This window comes from Heliangelus exortis, chromosome 16 (assembly GCF_036169615.1).
Source record: "Heliangelus exortis chromosome 16, bHelExo1.hap1, whole genome shotgun sequence".
Taxonomy (NCBI): Eukaryota; Metazoa; Chordata; class Aves; order Apodiformes; family Trochilidae; genus Heliangelus; species Heliangelus exortis.
In genome coordinates this window covers 1781585-1800254 of record NC_092437.1, presented here as the reverse complement: position 1 = coordinate 1800254, position 18670 = coordinate 1781585, and the positions used below count along the sequence as shown (strand labels likewise).

At 59.4% G+C, this 18670-nt stretch overlaps 2 protein-coding genes across 24 annotated transcripts; one reads left to right on the top strand and one right to left on the bottom strand.

The window, feature by feature from the left end:
• The first annotated feature begins 4 nt into the window (after positions 1 to 4).
• KIAA1755 (KIAA1755 ortholog) lies at positions 5 to 12263 on the top strand. Of its 2 annotated transcripts, XM_071760263.1 has the most exons (13): positions 6 to 937; positions 4166 to 4363; positions 4791 to 6321; positions 6932 to 7055; positions 7403 to 7496; positions 8052 to 8138; positions 8583 to 8699; positions 9005 to 9103; positions 9264 to 9412; positions 10234 to 10372; positions 10632 to 10754; positions 11006 to 11197; positions 11279 to 12263. In XM_071760263.1, the coding sequence occupies exons 1-13, from the start codon at positions 212 to 214 to the stop codon at positions 11846 to 11848; spliced, it is 4149 nt and encodes a 1382-aa protein (XP_071616364.1). In that variant the 5' UTR covers positions 6 to 211; the 3' UTR covers positions 11849 to 12263. The 2 variants fall into 2 exon arrangements, with proteins under 2 accessions (XP_071616363.1, XP_071616364.1); XM_071760262.1 differs by having other exon boundaries at positions 5 to 937; positions 11006 to 12263.
• On the bottom strand, positions 1098 to 18665 carry LOC139803781 (uncharacterized). Of its 22 annotated transcripts, none has more exons than XR_011729170.1 (6): positions 16405 to 18665; positions 14123 to 15515; positions 13541 to 13634; positions 13260 to 13451; positions 2925 to 3008; positions 1666 to 2852 (listed from the first exon to the last, which is right to left on the bottom strand). XR_011729170.1 is itself a non-coding variant. In XM_071760268.1 (5 exons), exons 1-5 carry the CDS (start codon positions 4102 to 4104, stop codon positions 1423 to 1425), a joined length of 615 nt encoding a protein of 204 aa, XP_071616369.1. In that variant the 5' UTR covers positions 4105 to 4179; the 3' UTR covers positions 1098 to 1422. The 22 variants fall into 22 exon arrangements, 6 of the variants coding, with proteins under 6 accessions (XP_071616369.1, XP_071616368.1, XP_071616374.1 ...); XR_011729169.1 differs by lacking the exons at positions 1666 to 2852; positions 2925 to 3008 and adding exons at positions 7492 to 8175; positions 8366 to 9124; XM_071760268.1 differs by lacking the exons at positions 1666 to 2852; positions 13260 to 13451; positions 13541 to 13634; positions 14123 to 15515; positions 16405 to 18665 and adding exons at positions 1098 to 1469; positions 3288 to 3374; positions 3606 to 3804; positions 3907 to 4179.
• Positions 18666 to 18670: the final 5 nt, after the last annotated feature.

Here is an 18670-nt window from a genome sequence, read left to right as displayed (position 1 = left end):
TCAGACCCAGTCTGTGGCTTTGGCTCTTACACTGACTGTTTTTGTACAACTTCTGGTTGCTAAATCACATAACTCTGCCTCCAAGTAGGTACTTTCCATCGCTGAAACATCCGAAGAGGCGTAAGAGACGCTTTTCCCCTGCTGTGCTGCCAGGCCCATTCAGAGCAATGTGCGCTGTGCCAAGCGCTGCTCTGAATACAAACCAGCCCGGATGATTCCCAGCAGCGCCGGCCCCGGTTATCCAGCGGGAAGCTACGGCAGACAGACCGTGCCCCCCTCCCGCAGCTCTGCCTTCTCCCGGTGTGTGAAGCATCCCCCGAGCCGGGAGCGATCTGCCGGAGCAGGACCCGCTGGGGGCAACCGTCCTCCTGCCGGGGGGGGCTCCCGGGGGGGGTCTTGTACACAAACACACACAACCCCCCCGAGGGACGGAGCCGCTTCCGCGCCCGCCCCTGCCCGCCGCCACCCCGAGAACACCGGGCGGGGATACGGGGGAGCCCCCGGGGGGAGCCCCCGCCCCGGGAACAGGCGGAGGGGCTCGTCCCGCTCCCCCTGCAGCCCGGCCCGGCCCCCCCAGCCCGGCGGCGCTCCCCGGGCCGCCCCCGCCAGCCCCCTCCTCCGGCCCGCCCCGCCGCGCTCGCTCTTTCTTTGCCTTTTCTTTCTTTTTTCCTTCTGTTTTGTTTTTGGGTTTTTTGTTTGGTTGTTTTTTTGGGTTTTTTTCCTCTCCCTTTCCCCCAGAAGCGGCGCGGCGGGCGGAGGGAGCGGGGCCGGGGCCGGGGGGGCCGGGGCTGCCCCCGCAGCTCGGGGAGGTGCCGGCGGCCGGGGCGGCTCCAGGAGAGCCCGGCCGTGGGGCAGCGCTCGGCCCCGGGAAGGAAGAGGGAAGGGACCGGCGGTACCCCGGGCCCCCCGGCCCCTCTGCCACTTCCCAGTAACCATGGTAATTCCATCTACTTTCTTTTCCTTTCCGCTGACCTCCCCCGCGGGCACCTGTGGCCCCCGTCCCTCCCCAGCACCGGGTGAGCATCGGGTGCGATGGGCACGGAGGTGACGGACGGGCACGATGGTGGAGGACGGGAGGGAAGAGAGAGGTCGGGAGCGAAGGCAGAGGATGGGAGCAATGTTGGAGGACAGGCATGAAGGAGGAGGTCGGGTTTGAAGGCAGAGGTGGCCGCTGGCTGCTCGGGCAGGAGGGTGTCGGGCCACAGCCTGCGATGCTCCAGCTTCCCAGCAAAGTTTGGGATAGGGTGCAGCAAGTGGGTGCTGCTGCTGCATGAACAGTGCGTGGCATGCAGGTAGGGGATGTTTGGGCGTCCCCAGGGTGGCCATCTCGTTGGTCACCACAGTTGGCACACGTTGTGTCCCTGGGCTGGCGGGCGATGCGGTGCTGGATGCTGTCCTCCTGCTCTGCCAGGCTGGGATTGCTCAGTAGGGTTTGCATCGAGTCCTGCCAAAGTGGCTGCCAGAGAGGGCTGTGGAAGACGGAAAGGAATTATTATTCAGGGCTGGTCCCAAAGCTCAGACCTCTCTTCTTCCTAAGCAGGAGGGAGAAAGGCACAGAGCTGAGTCACCCTGTGGCTTTGGGAATGGGTTAGACAACTTTACAGCCCTGAAACACCAAAGCCCAGCTCATCTTGTTGGTGTAAACCACTTGAGAAAATATGGGTATTTGGGGAGAAATATCAATCTCTATTTAACAGCACTTTGGCTTATTAAAATGGAAATAGCTTTGCAAATGTAGATCTCCTTATGTTCCCTAATGCCTTTTGTTTCGGTCCGTGCTCCCTCGCAGCTGGCAGAGGAACCGGGGCTGGTTCCTTACTTTTGGATTTCTGGCTGCTCCCTGGCCGGCCTGGCCTCTGCTTCTGCACCAACGCTGCGCCAGGGTTACCCCAAAACCTCCCCCGGTGATGAGGTGCTTTGTGACACTCAACAAAGCCGTTTCCAGCCCTTGCAGGCCAGGAGGCTCCGCAGCACGGGGCGGGCTGTGCCGGGTGCCTCCATCACTCAGCCGCTCTCTCCCGCCGCTGGCTCCCGCTGCTGGATGAAGTCCTGGGCGTTTCCATTCCATTGACAGGGAAGCGGCTTTGTTTATCCAGCTGATCCCTCCTCTGGCATATCCCTTTGCTGGGTTTTGGTGGTGGTTCAGAAGATTTTTCCTTCCCTCCCTGCAGCAGGGCTGTGCCTTCCCCCAGGCACCCCGAGTTTATCCCAGCCTGGTCACCCAAATTCTCCCCAGCTGCCAAGTGCAGGACAGGGCTGTGTGTGCTGCAGGGGAGGCTGCTCTGGAGTCTGGGGAGATGGCACTATGAGAAGAGGCAGTGTGTGTGGGAAGGGGCTTCTGGCAGGATGTACCTGGTCCCTGCTGGACCCCCCCAGCAGAGCCCTTCCTGGTGGCATGGCCAAGCTGGGGGACAGCAGGTTTGGGGCTGTCCCTCTCCCATGGACACAGCCTGCTCAGAGCAGAGCCCTGGCAGCCCTGGTCCCTAAGGACCTGACTTCTCCTGTTTGTGTTTGTTTTTTTTCCTGTGAGCTTAGCTGGAAAGAGTTTAGTTTGGTTTCTAGAGAGAGCCAGGGCTGTGTGAAGCTCTGAGCAGTGGGTGCTGGTGCAGGTAGGGCCAGCCCCTCTTTTCTGGCAGCACAGGAGCAGGATGGATCCCCCTTGGCTGTTACAGACAGCAGCTCCTCACCTCTGTGCTGGGATGGGGATGGATCTGAGCTTGGTGGTGCCAGGTCAGGAGGTGGTGGGTGCCCAGCCAGACTTGGCTGTGCCAAGGGAGCAAAGCAGAGCAGAGAGCTGGGGTCCACACTGCAGGTGGCCTTTCCAGAACAAGGTCACCCATCCCTCCTAGGAACTGTGCAAAGACCAAGTGTCAGCAGCTGGGTGGGGTCCAACGGCAGAGAGCCTGGCAGGGGAATGCACTCACAGATCCCACAAGAAGGGCCTTGCTCTCCTCCTGCTCTGTCCCAGCACTGTGGCTTCTTCTGGCAGGCCCAAGGACAGGAGATTCCTGTGTGGACACATGGAGAAAAAGTCAAGAAGAATTAACCAAGGCGTGACTGCAAAATCATTTACCTAAAGAGCATTAAAGCTAATTAAGCTGAATTAACCAAGGACACTTTGTGTCTGCATGGGCTCCCAGGCCAGGGATTATCTGCCTGAAACTAATTCCCACCTTCAGTTAATCCCACCTCCAGTTAATCCCACCTGATTTCCCAGGTGCCCGTGCAGGAGGACAGGGATGATGGCAAGCCATGACTGCCTGGGGCGTGGGACCTGGCTGCTGTACCTACTGCTGGGAGGATGCTTTGTAGGATCAGCTTTGCTTTGGGCTCCTCAGTACCTGGCAGCTGCCAGAGGTAGCACAGGCCATGCTCTGCAGGAGGAAGAGGAGAGCCAACCCACTGCAGACCTGCAGATCCCTGTCTGGCCAGGCTGGACCTGACCCTGCACAACACAGAAACCTGTGTCTCTGCACACCAGCACCATTTCCATCAGAAAAGGCACCATTTGCCCAGCGGCCCCAGCATGGTTTGCTCTTTCTCTGAGCCTTTCCTGCAGAAATAACCCCCAAGGAGCTGGAGAAGTCTCATCCTTTCCCACTCACCAGTGGGCTCCTTTGGGCAGCCGTGTCTGTAGTCATGGAACCAGTGACCTGTGGACAGGGGAGGGGGCTGGGACCAGCAAAGTGCTTCCCAGAAAACACTGAGAGGACTCATTCTGAGTTCGGAGAATTCAGCGATGAGTCTGAACCAAAGCACCCCATCCATCTTCCCATGTTTGTCCTTCCTCCCATCACTGCATTCCTGCAGCAATGAGCTGCTGAGCCCGGCACATCCCCAGCTCAGCAGTCTGGCTCAGTTTAACCCCTTGGCTGCAGGGAGCAGGAATCTGTGCTCAATGCTCACCACGGGCTCCTCAAACCATATCCCAGAGCTGAGAACCAGACTCATGTCCTCTGGCTGCACACTGCTTGGTGTGATCTGCACCCCAGGTCCTCCCCTGTTCCCAGCCCGGGAAGGTTTGGAGCCCCCCAGGCTCGGTGGTGTTGCCAGCGTGGGCATTGCAGGGGGTGGCAGTGGTGGGATGGTGGGCACAGGCTCCATGGGGGGTGACAGTGTCCCGTGTGGGGCTGCTCTCCCCACCAGCACCGTTCTCTTCCCGCAGGACACGGGGTCACTGGACACAGCGGTGCAGGGTGCCCTCCAGGCCCTCTACCCACCCTTCGAGGCCACGGCCCCCACAGTTCTGGGCCAGGTGTTCCGGCTGCTGGAGACCAGCTACCAGGGTGATGGGCTCTGCTGCCTGCTCCAGTTCCTCATCCCGGCCAAGCGCCTCTTCGAGCACGTGCGGCAGGCGGCCTGCGTAAGCCCTGCACCCCAACACGGGGAGCTGCTCTGACACTCTGCATGTCCCTCTCCCTGTCCTCTCCCCCTAAGGGGACCATGGGGTGCCCAGCTCCCTGGGGTGGCTCCAGCACAGAGCCTGGCACATGCTGTCCCCATTGTAAGGGTAGGGGGACTCCTGGGTCACCTTGTCTTATCCCTGGAGAGGAGATAAGACTGGAGAGGGGGTTCCCCTCTGTTAGAACGTGGGGAGCACTCAGCACCCTGGGAACAGCCACGGGCATGGGGTGGGCTTGCAGGACCCTGCTCTGGTTCAGCTCAGGGACATCCCTTGCAGCCACCAGGCTCTTCAGCTCTTGGGCAGATCTGGGCAGAGAGAGAGCGTGGGGAAGGAGGGTATAGAGGTGGCAGAAGCTCTCTCACACAGTGTTCTTCCTCCCTCCCAGGCTCCCTACTTTAACTGCATCTTTCTCCATGAAGGATGGCCCTTGTGTCTTCATGAGAAAGTGGTCGTCCACCTGGCACCACTCAACCCCCTCCTGCTGCGCCCCGGGGATTTTTACCTGCAGGCAGAGCCCTGCCAGGAGCACTCCGCCCGCATCACCGTCAAGCACCTCTCCTGTGACCTGCGCACGGTGGAGGAGACGCCGGTCCCCGAGGCTGCCTACGCCCTGCTCTTCACCAACGAGTGGCTGGAGGAGATCAATGGTGACCGGGCAGGGGACCCCCTGCACACCTGCCTGGTGGCCACTGAGAATGGCATCGCCCCCCTGCCATGGAGCAAGATCGCCACGCCAGAGTTCGTCGAGAAGCCCAAGGCTGGAGCTGATGTGGTTTCTGCAGGGGATCAGCATGGCCCTGCTCCTGAATCCACCACCAGGCCTGCAGCATGCAGTATTCCCACGCCCCGTGGCACAGTGGACACCCCAGCACCCTACAGCAACGTTGCAGGCACCATCCCGGGCTGCAAGGTCAGGTCTTGGAAGTCGAGCCAGGGAAGGTACCCGGGATTGATCAAGGTGGACCAGGCTGGGCTGAGGAAGCAGCCGTCCCCCCTGGCCATGCCCAGCCTCTGCGAGATCATCAGCCAGAACCTGGAGGGGGAGTACGTGGACCTGCGGGAGCTCTCCCAGGAGCAGCTTGAGCTCCTGGCCAGGTCCCTGCCACCCACCTGCCTGCCAGGTCCCACCAGTGCCGGGGCTGGGGCAACACTGCCCTGGACAAATGGTGAGCTGGGAACAGGCACCAGGCCCCACGGGGGGACACTGAGCTTGGAGGAAGGTCCCTGCACACCCTGCCGGGGGACAAAGCTGAGCCAGGAGCCACATGGCCCACGGTGCCGCCACCGGGACTCCTACCTGGCTGCCCTGCAGAACCCGGTGAGCTTCGGGCCTGGGCTGATGGCAGCCATCCTGGAGGAGCCAGACAGCCCCAGCCCCGAGCTGCCCTCCACTGCCCCCCGCCAGACCCCAGCACCACGCAGGAGGGAGGCTGGCAGCCCCCTACCCCTCACCCACCACCCCCACCCCGCCAGTCCCGAGGCGGTGGCGCGGCAGGGCAGCTCCCGGCTACCCCCGGGTTCCGGCCACAAGTTCTCCTTCCTGAAGGGGCCACGGCTCGGGGTGGCGCCCCGGGATGAAAGGGCCACCAGCCAGCACGAAGGGGCCTGGAAGAAGGTGTCAGCCATCTACTCGCCCCGCATGGGCAGGGCCAAACCAGGAGGGAAAGGTACCCAGGGGGTCGCGGTGCGTGCCGGGGCTCTGCGGGGCTTTGTTGTACATGTCCAGCTCCTCTCTCTGTCCCCACGGGCAGGTACGGATACGGCAGCTGCAGCCACCTTGGAGGAACAGTCCCCAAAAAGCACCGGCTGCAAGAACGGTCCCTCCACGCCCGGCACTGGGAACGCTGTCCGGGAGCCGCCGGGCTGGCAGGAGCTGCACACGGGGCTGCTGCGCTCAGGCATCGTCTGCCTGCCAGGTACCACAGCCCGGGGGAGGTTGGGAAAATGCTATGTTGCTGGAGAGGGCTTTCTGGAAAAGGTTTCAGGGCTTTGCTGGAGGCCGCAAAGCCCCCAGGCAGAAAATTTCCTTTCAGCTGGACAAAAAAATTAAAAACCAAAACCCAAGCAGTCTGGCTGGAGCAGCTGCCCCAGTTCCCAGCTGCACCAAGCCCTCCCACACCATTCCTCACCAGTGAAGCTGTTCAACTTCTAGCTGCCAAACACTAAACATTTGGCTTCTTCCTTTTCCCAAGAGCTGAAAAACAGTAACAAAATCGTTCATTTTTTCAGGAAAAATGTTCCCAGCAGCTCTGCCCTGGCATTTTCAGGGCCAGCATTCATACTGGGCTGATGCTGCCCCTCCAGAGGGCTGGTGGGGGCTGGACTGGGGTGGCACCAGGAGGCCACCACAGCTACAGTGTTAGCCCAGGCTGAGCACACTGAGCTGAGCTGGGGCAGAGCCTGCTCTGGACCCCTTGGCACTGCCCCTGCTTAGCAAGCAGCAGCAAGGCCAGTGGGGGCTCCAGGACCCAGTTCAGAGCTGGGTACATGGCAGCTGCCAGAAGTCACTGGTCCCTCTCCCCACAGGCAGCTCAGACAGACTGGGCAGGACCCTCCTGCAGGTGACCACCAGTGGCAGTGCCTGGGGTGCCAAGTGGTGCTCAGCCACAGAACTGGCAAGACTCATCCTCTACTTCTGCTCCCTTCCCAGGTAAGGGCCAGGAGGATCTGTTGGGTTCCCCTGGCTGCCTCCCTGTGGCATCAGGCTGGCACAGATGATGCCCAGCATCCCACACTTGCTGCTTTGGGCACACCTTGCACAGTCCATGCTGCGTTCACTGTCCCCTGCAGCCATACCTCTGCTGAGGACATGGTTTTCAGCCAGGGCATCCAAATGGGCACCAGGCTCTTGCCTGCAGCTGCCAGTTCCTGCCCTCACCCTGCTGCCCAGGAGTGTGGGAGGGGGCTTCAAATGGGTTCTGCCAGAGGCAAAGGACCACTGCTTCATGAGCCACTTCTGACGTGCCATCTGCCTCCTGCTCTGTTTGTCTTTGCCAGAGGTGAAGCCAAGGATGGTGGGATCACTGTCCTGGTGGATGCCAGGAAGCAGCCACCTGCTCCTGTCCTGTTCTCAGCCCTGCGCTCTGTCCAGGTACACCAGCCTCCACATGTCTGTGCCACCAATATCTTGGGGTCCCTCCAAGCTCCCCCAGCACCCACCCCTGGCTGGCACCAGCTTCTCTGGCAGCCCTTGACACTGCTGGGCCCAAGGCCATGGTTCTCATTTTGCTCACAGATTTTACCTGTGGGCACTGTGGATTTACCAAGGCAGCTGTGGCTGCCTGTGGCTGCATGGCAATGTGTGGATCTGGAACACCCACATCTAGAACCACCCCTCCCCTGCACCAGCCCTGGCTCCCCACAGGCCCTGCAGCACTTATACAGCTGCCACTTTGCTCCCCAAGCTGCTCACAACTCTGATTTCTGAGCACAGCCCATCCCAACAGGGCACCCAGACCCTATTTCCCCAGGCCCCCAACCCAAGCTCACACTCAGCACATCCATCTCTCCGGTGCCTCAAACATCATCTGTGAGGCACCAACACTTTGGGACTGATGGTCCCGTCCTTGTCCCTCCTATCACAAGCCCCCAACCCCTCCAGCATCCTGTGGGCTTTGCCTCCTGCCCCTCTCCCTGCCTCCTGCAGAGCATCTCACGAGGGTGCATCCACACCGTGCTGCTGCTGGCTGAGAAGGAGCTGGTCACCCCCCGTGAGAGGCTGCCTGGGGTGCAGGTAAGCCTGTCCCCTCCTCGTGTCCTTGCGTTGTCACCTGTGGGAAGAGCAGAGCCAGGGTGAAAGGAGCCCTCTGCATCAGGGGCCCTCTTGCTTGGAGACCCCAGGCCCCAGTTTGGGGACCTCAGGCAGAGCAGCAGCTCACTGGGGTAGATCTCCTGCACTGGGGACAAGGTGAGACTCTTGGGCTCACGGAGTGACAGGGCAGACCAGTGCTTCCCAGTTACCTGCACGCTGCCACTGGGATAATGAATCTGAATTTGAAAGGGTTCATTGTTCTTTTAGTGCTGCTCAGCTTAGAGAACATAATGTGAAATTTCAATAAGCTTGACCACCCAGATTGGGTGGGTCGTGCTTGGCGGGAGGGGGTCGTTCCCCTGCTCCAGGCTGTCCCTGGACATCTCTGGGGATGTCCCCAGTGCTCAGGAGCCCCGTGTCCTGCAGGTGGAGACCCTGGCATCGCTGAAGGCTCTGGGCCGCTACATCGACAGCTCGCAGCTGACCCCGGAGCTTGAGGGCACCTTCCCCTACTGCCACGGCGAGTGGGTTCAATTCTTCCAGGTGCCTGTTCTCACGCCAATAGCCATCACCTCACCTCCCCGCCGTGCCCTGCCATCCCCACTGCAGCTTCCGTGTCCCACAGACCTCCCTGGAAAAACAGCAGGAAAGCCCAGGCGAGGGGAAGAAAGAGGAGAGCTCTGATGGCAGGAGGGCAGCCCCCTCCTGCCTGCTCCTGCCTCTGTCTGTCCATCTCCACGTTCCCGTCCTCCTTTTACCCGGTGCCCCGCGGTATTCCCTGCCCCGGCCTGGCTCTGCTTCTCCTCCTCCTGCTCACGGTACCACTGACCCACTGTGTCCCACCGCAGAAACTCCATCCCTTCACGGCCGGACTCAGGCGGGCGTCGGAGCTGCTGCGGAGCTGCATCCAGGAGCTGCGGAGTGCCGGCACGCTGGCGGGGACACAGGTATGGGACAGGCTGCAGGGACTGCCAAAGAGCCCAGCACACAGACACAGCTCACCAGTTCCCTCCTTCCCCAAAAAAACCCTGCTTCCCAGAGGAAGCTGTCCCCTGGCCCCTGTGCTCGTCCCCCCGGCCAGACCCGTGTCCCGCCCTCGCTCCGCAGGACGTGTCCGCCTGCATCGGGAGGCAACGGGAGCTGATGCGGAGGGTGCTGAGCGACCCGCAGCTGGTGCAGGTTCAGCGTGAGGGGGGAGCGGTGCTGGCCAGGCTGCGCAGGGAGGCCGCCCGCCTCGGACCCTCGCCCGGAGTCAGGTAGGAGGGGTGCAACAACCAGGACACCCACCCACTCCCCATCCCCGTCCTCCTCCGCTGGCCGACAGCCACCTCCCCGGGGACAGCCCTGTCCCCACGAGCAACAGCTTCTCTCCAGCACAGCTCCCAGAGCCAGCGCCCACCTCCTTCCTGCCTGCAAACTGCCCCCGAGCCCGGGGGTTGCTCCTCGGACAGCCCTGTGTTGGATTTCCCGTTGGGGGAGGTGCAGGGGGTCCCACGGGGGATGTCTCCTGCCGTGGGACCAGGCTCGGCAGGACCTGGGCTGCTCTCGGCCAAAGCCACTAGATGGGGCCAAGCCCCGGCGATGCTGCACGTCCCGCCCTGCTGCTCATCCAGCGGTTCTGTGCTCATCCAGCGGTTCTGTGCTCATCCAGCGGTTCTGTGCTCATCCAGCGGTGCCGTGCTGCTCCGGGGCTCCCTGCACACGCAGCACCGATCCCGCTGCTCCCTGCTGGGCTGACCACACTGACAGCCAGCGCTTTCCCGTCCCCTGATCCCTGCCATCCATCCTGCTCCGTGGGACAGGGAGGTATCACAGCATCTGCAGGGCTGGAGCCCCGTGCCCAGCGCACCCCAGGGAGTGCCCTGGTGTTCGGGTGGGCTCTGAGGACACACAGGGCCTCTTGGCTCTTGACCTGGGCACCTGCTGGGCTCTCACCAGCCATGGGTTGTTGTCCAACTCACACGAGCCAGCGCTCGCTTCTAGGGAGCTGCCCCATCTCCAGCTCCTTCTGCAGAGCTGCCTCGGCTGCATCTTCAGGAGCAGCCAGCTGATGGCTCCTCCTCTCCCTGACCTCCAGGGCCAGCATGGATTCGGCCGAGGAGCTGTACAGCCAGCTGGAGGAAGAGCTTCACGACCTGGTGTCCCAGTCCAACAGCTGCCTGGAACGTCTGGAGTTCCTCCAAAAGATCCGGGAGCTCGAGGCCGAGTTTGGTAAGGTGAGTTGGGTGTCCCTGGGGTGCAGCAAGTTGTCTTCTGTGGTGTTCCCACGACTGAGCATTTTGAGCATATTTCCTTGATTTTTGATGTTGAAGGAAGCCCAGAGAATAACAGGATTGCCTGAGCTTTGATTTTCATTTTGGGGCAGCCATGTGTGACCGTGCCAGGATGCTGGGCCAGGGAAGGAAGGGGAGGTGCTGCAGAAGTCCTGTGGGGGGGTGGTGATCCCCCTGACCCTCACCCTGCTCTCTCTTGCAGCTGGGGGGCTGGCTGGATGGAGAGGCAGCAGTGCAACTGCAGGAGATGGGCACCAAGGAGCAGAGCCTCAAGAGTGTCCAGGGCTCTGAGGAGCACTTTAATGAGTTCCTCATCCAGGCAATGGTAGGTTTGGAGGTGGATTTTCTGTGGCACACATCCCTGGGTGTTTGTACCAGCCGTGCTGTTTGGTGGCTCCAACCCCTGCCTGGCACTTGGCAGAAGTTGAAAATGCCAAATTAGGAACATCCAGATGTCATTACAAGGTTTGATAGATCCAGCCCAGATGCCCCAGCTTTGGAACAAGGCTTCTGGGAAAAACTGGGGGTGTCCTCAGGCCGGATGGGTCAAGCTGCAGCCTTCCTCCATCCCTGCAGGCTCAGTACTGGCGTGGCCTGGCCCTGTGTCAGGAGGCAGCCGAGGTGCAGGACGCAGCTTTCCCCGAGGCAGATCCCTTCCAGAAGGCTGCAGCCCTGTTCAGGAGGAAGCTGCTGAGGTTCCTGGGGCAGGTGGAGCGGCGGCGGGCAGAGCGGGAGCTGCTGCAGGAGCTCGGACGCTTCTCCAGCAAGGTGGGTGCTCGGGCTGTCCTCCAGCAGGACCTGGGCTGGCTGGGCAGCCAGGAGAAGAGCTGCTCTCCCTGTCTTTTCCAGGTGTCAGGGCTGAAGGTGGGCTGCAGGCAGTGCTCGGGCCGGGGGCCGTGCGGGGAGGGTCAGGCACTGCAGTGCCTGCAGAGCTCCTTCCAAACGCTGTCGGTGGAGCTGGCCCTGGAGAAGCTGCAGGAGATGGAGGCTCAGGTGTGCAGGATGCAGAGCAGCCAAGAGCTGGCAGCCTGGACCCAGGCACGGCACAGCTACCACGAGAGCAGACAGATCCTGGAGGAGATGCTGGCAGAGCTGCAGGAGGCCTGGGGAGCACAAGCGGATGGGCCAGGTGCTGCCCCATTGTGTCACTCTGCTGTGCCTCAAGGGACAGTCCCATCTCCTGGAACACAACGTTCTACTGCAGAAGCCACCCAGTACTTCCAGGTTTCCAGTCAGAGCAGTTTCTCCTCTGAAGATTCAGACTCACAGAACTCCACTGAAGATGTCCCAGCAGCGAGCCTGGCTTTGCCCCGGGACCTCCAGGGTCCCAGGCCATCTTGCCTCTCTGAAAAGCCCTCCCAGATTGTTTACCTGGAGAACCACCACACCAATAGTCCAGCTAAAGCAAACACCAAGTAAAAACAGTCCCTTCCCATCAGGGCTGTTTCTGTGCGGTTGTGGAAGCCTCAATCAACAACTGTATGGGACATCCTATGCTTGGATGTGGGACACTGGGACCCATTGCCCAACCCTCAGTCCCACAGTCCTTCAGTTCCCTGTGCTTAGCCACATTGGCCAATAATCTCCTGCGTGTCCTCCTCACCTCAAGTGCCTTTGTCCCTGCACACACCAGGTTTCCCTCAGGACAACCTTGAGGGTTCCCCACAGCCATGTTCAGTGCATCCCATGGGAGCACAGACCTGCCCCCCACCACACTCCCCTGCTGCTGGGTGGTTTTACCATTCCCTGCATGACAACAACGGGCAGTTTGTTCACGTGCATTCATTAACGTGGAACTAATGATATTAATGATAATAAACCTGCAGGGAAGTGCTTGGTGTGGTCCTTGTGGAACAGAACAAAAAGCTGTGTCTTGCACAGAGCCAGGGACAGGGCTCTGGGACACCACAAGAGCCTCCAGTGCCACCAGTCCTGGCTGTGGTCACAGCCTGGCCCTGCTGCCCACCATCAGAGCTGTTGGCTCACAGAATTGTCCTGGTTGGAAAAGACCTTTAACATAACTGAGTCCAACCATTAACCCAACTCTACCAAGTCTGGGCTCATCCCTGTCACACCCTGCCCCACTGCGACCATTGCCAGAATTAATCCCTCTCCCTTTTTAAGGGTTAAATGCCTCCAACACTGATCCTCACTCTGGTCCTACCCCCTCCTGGTCCATGGGCAGGGTGGTGTCATCCTGCCCAGCCTCCCCACTTGTTGGGAACGTGCTGTCCCAGAGCCTCGGGGGTCCGGGTGCGACCTCTCTGACCAAAACACCCCAGGGTCCCCTGGGATCCCATCCCCACAGTGTGTCCCGCCTGTTTGGCCACCTGGGAGCGGGCGAAGCCACCCACCCCCCAGACAGCCCCATCATGAGCTCATCCAGAGACGTCAGAGCAGAAGCAGTGCCTCACACCGGAGCCGTTCCAGGCGCTCTCCTCCTCCCAGCACCGCCATGGCTCACGGCCCCGCACGATGCTGCTCCTGGCAAAGGGCACTCACCCATCCCAGTGAGCATCACTCATCCCCCCTCAGCCTTGTTTTTGCCAACCCTCCAGGGTGAGCCCCACTGAGCTCCTCTCTGGAGGTCACAGCCACCCCCAGCAGCACACGTTCCTGCTCAGGTCATTAACAGCAGCATTAATGAGCCCCGATCCCAGCCTGCTCCCCATCCTGCCTGTCCCTTTCTCCTAGTCCTTCCTGATCTCCAATTCTTACTTCTCCTCATGGTTCTTTCCCACTTGGTCTTCTCCAGCTCAGACACTGATTCCTGCTCCCTGCCCACCCGGACAGTGCCCAGAGCATTGTGAGAGCCAAAGCTCTCTCCTACCTCCAAAGGCATTTAGAGCCCCCCCTGGCAGGTTCCCCACTGTTTTCTGCTGGTTTGTTGTGTTTCCCACTCACTGCACCCCCGCAGGGCCTTACAGACCCCCCCATGGATGCTGATCTTGTTTAACAGAAGCCCACAGCTTCGTTAGTCCTCGTTAGCAGCACACAGCCATGAGCAGCTGAGTTCAGCCTCCTGGAAAGAGGCAAATAGTCAGGTATTAAAAATGAGCCACTGTGTAAATTGAATAAGAAAGAGGAACAAGAACATTTTACTGAAATAACCTTGAATGGACACATTTGGGTCATGCCATCGCTGCATGTAAAGCCCTCACTGTCACACTCGGAGCACCCCCAGAGCCACAGCACTGCCAGGCTGCTAAGTGGCAGAAATGCTAATCAATACTTCTGTCATTTTAAAATTTGATTATTCTAATTAATTCTAGGAGCCTGGTTATGGACAAATAGCTGCTGGTACACGGGGTGGTAACCGGATCAGTATCTCATTTATCCCATCATATAACTCAGGAGATAAAATCTCCCTAGTGGCCTCGAGTAAAACGTCAGATTGACTCCAAAGGGCTTTGCTGGTTTATAGGAGTGACACCCCTGGGCCCCAGCAGGGTTGGTGCTCTGATATTCTCCTGAATTCTCTCCAGCAGGGATACAAGGTCAGAGCTGAAATGACCCAGATCTGGGCAGGGTAGAAGTGGCAGGAACTGAGCATTAGGCTCACAAAGTTGCCTTTTACTTAACCAGGGTGAGTAACGTCTGTTTTCACTCCCACACTGGAATGAACTTTTCTGTTTATTTTACCTGTGTGTAAACAGCCAGCTTCCTGGGAGCCCTTTGAGGAGGCAGTCCAACCCATCCTGACCAGCACCGTCCATGGAGCAAAGCCAGCGAGTCAGGGGCATTTTCTAACTTGCCATTTCTGAGCAGCAATAGGAATATCCACAGACTTTCAGGCTCTCATACTGACATCCTCATTCCTCAGCAAAACACAGGAAGAATCAGAGAAGAAATAATTACTGACATGAATAATAAATCCTCACATCTACTACAACATTCCCTGCCTGCTCCAAGCACTTGTCCAGGAGCAGTGGGGGGTCCCTGGGGCACAGGGTGGTCCCTGGGTGGCCACGAACTCTGAGGTGGGCCAGTGCTGGCCACTGCTGGCCTGTGCTCAGCCTAATGCCATGCAGGAGCACCCAGGCCATGGGATCCCCAAACCAGCCAGTGCTGAGGCAGAAAGGTGCTGCCACCAGTCTGCTACCCTCTGCCCTGGTGGAAAGAGCTGTTGTCTTCTGCTAGGAAAAAGTAGGGACTTTTAAAGTTTTAGGTTTTAGGTTGGAGTAATTGCACTTCCCCTAGAGAAATGAAATAATCTTCCAAAGCAGATGAAAGCAAACAATGGCTTTCCTGTTGTTTTTCTTTTTCCACAGAAAATATTTTAAAAAGTATATTTTGCACATCCTGAGATGAACTGATAAGTGAAGGGGGAATTTCCAGCCTCTCTGGAGGGTGAATCGCTTTCTCAGAGAAGTCCCATGCTCTCAGCTGCCCTCAGCCCCCCAGCTGGATCTCTCCTACCAAAACCTGTTTTCCTGACATTCTGGAAAATTTTTCTTACCTCTGCTGCTCTTTCAACATGAGATTTATGGCTCCGAGTCTGACCAATTAAGCTATAACCTTTCCAAAAAGGCAAGAGCAGGAGTTAATCAATGTCTCTTTCCCACCCATGAAATGGCAAAATCATTTGTCAGGGGCTGGCGGGGGGTGGCTGGCGGGGCTGGGGGTGCCAGGGTCAGCCCAGCCCACCCGGCCTGCAGAGAGACTTTTTTTTCAAAGGAGAAAAATGTAATAAATGTCAGACGCAGAAGAAGGCGCGGGGAAAACCATCAGTGGGTAACACGAGTCCCCCGGACGGGACCCCCAGCAGGAGCTGCCCTGGGGCCCCCCCCGCTCCCCGCAGCTCCGCAAACAGCCGCCGGCGTTCCAAAGCCCGGGACTTGGCTGCTGCTTCCCGGGAAATGCGGCCGTGCCTGGATCTGTGCTCCCGGGGGTCCGGTTGCAGAAGGTAAACCCAGAGGGAGCTGTGGGTGCAGGAGGAGGAGGCGGAGGGCAGCACACAGATGCCGGATCTGTCCTGGGTGTCACCAGGGCTTGGGAAGCGGCTGAAATGGCCCCAGCAGCTTCGTTATCTCCTGCCCTGCAAATTCGGATCTTTCCCGGCACTGAGCTGAGGCTGCCGGTGCTCCTGGGGAGACAGAAAAAAACCCGAAACGAAACAAAGAAACGATCAATAGCAAAGGAAAACTAACAGGGGGGGAGGTAATGCCAAAGGGTCGACCTTCAGGAGCTGAACTCCAGCCTGGGCTGGGCACGGCCAGCCCGGCTGCTTCCCAAATTCCAGCTCTGTCCCGTCCCGGGGTGCTGCTGGATGTGCGGGTGCCCACCCTGGGAAGCGAGCCCCGGGGCATCACCGGGACTCGGGAATTCACATCCCGACACGTCCACTCCCGGAGCAGCAGTTGCACCCCAGCGCCATGGCCGGGAGCACGAACCCCAGCACAGAACCCTCATTTTCCTCCCACAAATCGGTCTGGAGCCTGCCCCGAGGGAGGTGGGAAGAGCAGGAGGTGCCCTGGGGGCAGGAGGACTGTGGAGGGGTCCAAACTGCTGGGAAATGACAGGGAGACTGGAATTCTGCTGGTTCCTGGTTCAGCCAGATCAGGTTGCAAAACTCTGTGTCCCCAACTCACATCTTGCCTGACAGCTGCTAAGTTTGGTCCCACGCAGTCCTACCCTGTGCCACAACCGTGTGGCCAGCTCAGGGCTGTTGGTTGGGAAAGGGGTGGCATGGATGGAGGATCCATCTCCTCAGCAGATTGCTGCTGCCTGCAGGTCCCATCTCCCAGGGCAGAGAGAAGGGGGCTCCTGGCTTTTGCCAGGGAAGCTCTCAGCTCAGTACCTACCAGCTGTGGAGCAGCTACAGGTTTAGTCCTCCCACAGATTAGAGCTGCTCTCCAGCTCCGGTGTGTGAAGGACAACTGCTGCATCCCCCGTGCCAGGATCTCTGTGGTCAGCCACCAACACTCCCCCTCAGCCCCGTTATCATGAGCATAAAACACTTTCTCACACTTTACCTTTTCCTCAAGTCACATCCCAGACCTCCATCTCCTTTTCAGACCCCCCCAGTCGGGGGCGGGGATGGGACTATGCTGGACTCCCTCCCGAGGATTCTGGCTGCTGGGTCATCACAAAAAGTGGGGAGCAGATGGGTCAGCCCAGCTCTGGGGAACACCCCGGGGTGGCACGGGCCAGCAGGCAGATCTGTTAAAGTCGGTTGACAACTTCACAGAGGAAGACACTGTCCCTTTTCACAACTTGTTTATCTCCTGGCACAGGGGACCAAAGTCAGGATGTGCAGGCGCAGGGGGGGTGCCAGCCCCAGCACACACCCAGGACAGCAAACAGGCCCTGCCCGAGCCAGAGCAGGGAAGGCAAGAAACCAGCAAGCTTTGAAGCAGCTCCAGGAGCAGGGTGGGTGCGAGGGAAGTCACAGCCCTCTGCTGAACACCTTGAGTAAATGAGTTATTTTGGGAGCCCAGCAGTGCAAACACCCTCTTAATGCAACCTTGTCTTACTAAGGAGAGTAAAAATAACACCACCAGTGTGGTTGGGCTTCCATGTGCAGCATTTTCCAGTGCCTGGGCAGACAGATGCCTCTGTGGTACCTGGTAGTGAGTGAAGTGGGCATTAGAGTCTGACACAAGGGAGGTTTTCCCTTCCAGGGATGCTGAGACCAAGCTCGGGGCTCCCTGGACAGCCCCAGGGGACAGCAGGACGCTCAGCTCCTGTCACTTCAGACAGAGGTGCCAGTGCAGGGACAGACACTGTCAGTCCTTCCTGTTCTGTGCTCAGTCAGAAAAACAGACAGAAATTAGTCCCTGACCCCCCCAGCTTGCTTGGCCCTGCACCCCAGAACACATCAGCACCCTCAGGGCAGCAATCTGCTCCTGGGCCCTGTGAGCAGAGTCTGTTTCTAATCACCTGCAGCCCAGAGCTGCTACGAGCATGTTTGTCACACACTACCTGCAGGAAATCAAACACAGCCTGAGTGCATCCAGAGTTCAGGTACAATAAAAGGGGAAACGTGAGCTTGTACAGGCAGAGCTGGACCCCACACCCTCTGTCCTGAGCCCAAACACACTGGCACATGCCAATGGTTCCCATGCCCAGGCAGCAGCCCTGGGCCAGCTCGGGGTAGGTAAAACAAGCTGCCATGGGGCTGTGGGCCCCCAAAGCTCTCATCCAGCCCTTCCTCTGCCCCGGGAGCTCACGGGGCTGCTCCTGGCATGCTCAGCCCTCACCAGGACACTGTCTGTGCCAAAAAGCCCTTTGAGGAGCTGGAGGAGGCTGCACAGCTCACTGCAAACCCTCACAGTGTGGTGCTGCACATACCTGAGCAGAAAGCATGATCTGTGGTGGGGGCCCCTCACCAGGACCACCCCAAGCACTCAGGGAGTGGATCCAGTTGTGTGGCCAGGACAGGGCACAGAAGGACATGGGGACAGCCAAGGACAGCAGGGCTTTACAAGGGCACACCCTGAGTACCCCAAGTGACAGAGCCATGCAAAGACATTGTCACCCACAAGGTCCTTGGCACCCACGGCAGCTGTGGAACAACCACCAAACTTCCTGGCCCTCTAAGGGGAACAGGTGAGGGGCTCTGGAGCAACATGATAGGACCCAGATGGCTGAGGAAGGTTTTCAGCATGCTGCCACCTCCAACTCAGGGGCTGCAGCACCCTGCACCCAGTCAGTGTCCAGAGAGCTGGCACTGGAGCTCCACCAGGAACAAAACCCATCCCTGGTCCTGGTACCAGTCACCTACCCCATGGAATGGGGTGTGTTGTCTCTGCCCTCTCCTCCTGCAGGTGAGCCCCAGTGCATTGGGTGACCCTGGGGTGCTCAGGGGGTCAGCCTGGGCCAGGTAGCACCGCTGGCAGCCCCAAGGGGCCAGAGACCCCCGGGCAGAAGAGGGCAAGGGCTGCCAGGGAAAGAGCCGGTCCCTGCCCTGCAGCAAACACCAAGAGGTTCCAGCAAAGTTTCCAGCCCATTTTCCCTCCGGTCACCACGTCTCTCATGGATGCATTTACGGGAAGGGAACTGGTCGCTGAAATCCCGAGCAGCCGGAGCCCTCGCCAGAACTGGTCGGGAATGGAGATAAGGCTCGGGGGAAGCAAACTTTATATGGCGAAAACATTCCCCAAGTTCCTGGCACCTCGGTGTGAACTGCACACCCCCTTTCCTCCCCCCACTTCTATATTTTTTCCCCCTCCTCTCCCCCGTGGTGGTTCCAGTTCCAGCCCCAGCCGGGGGGAGGCTCCGGGGCCAGCGGGAGGAGCG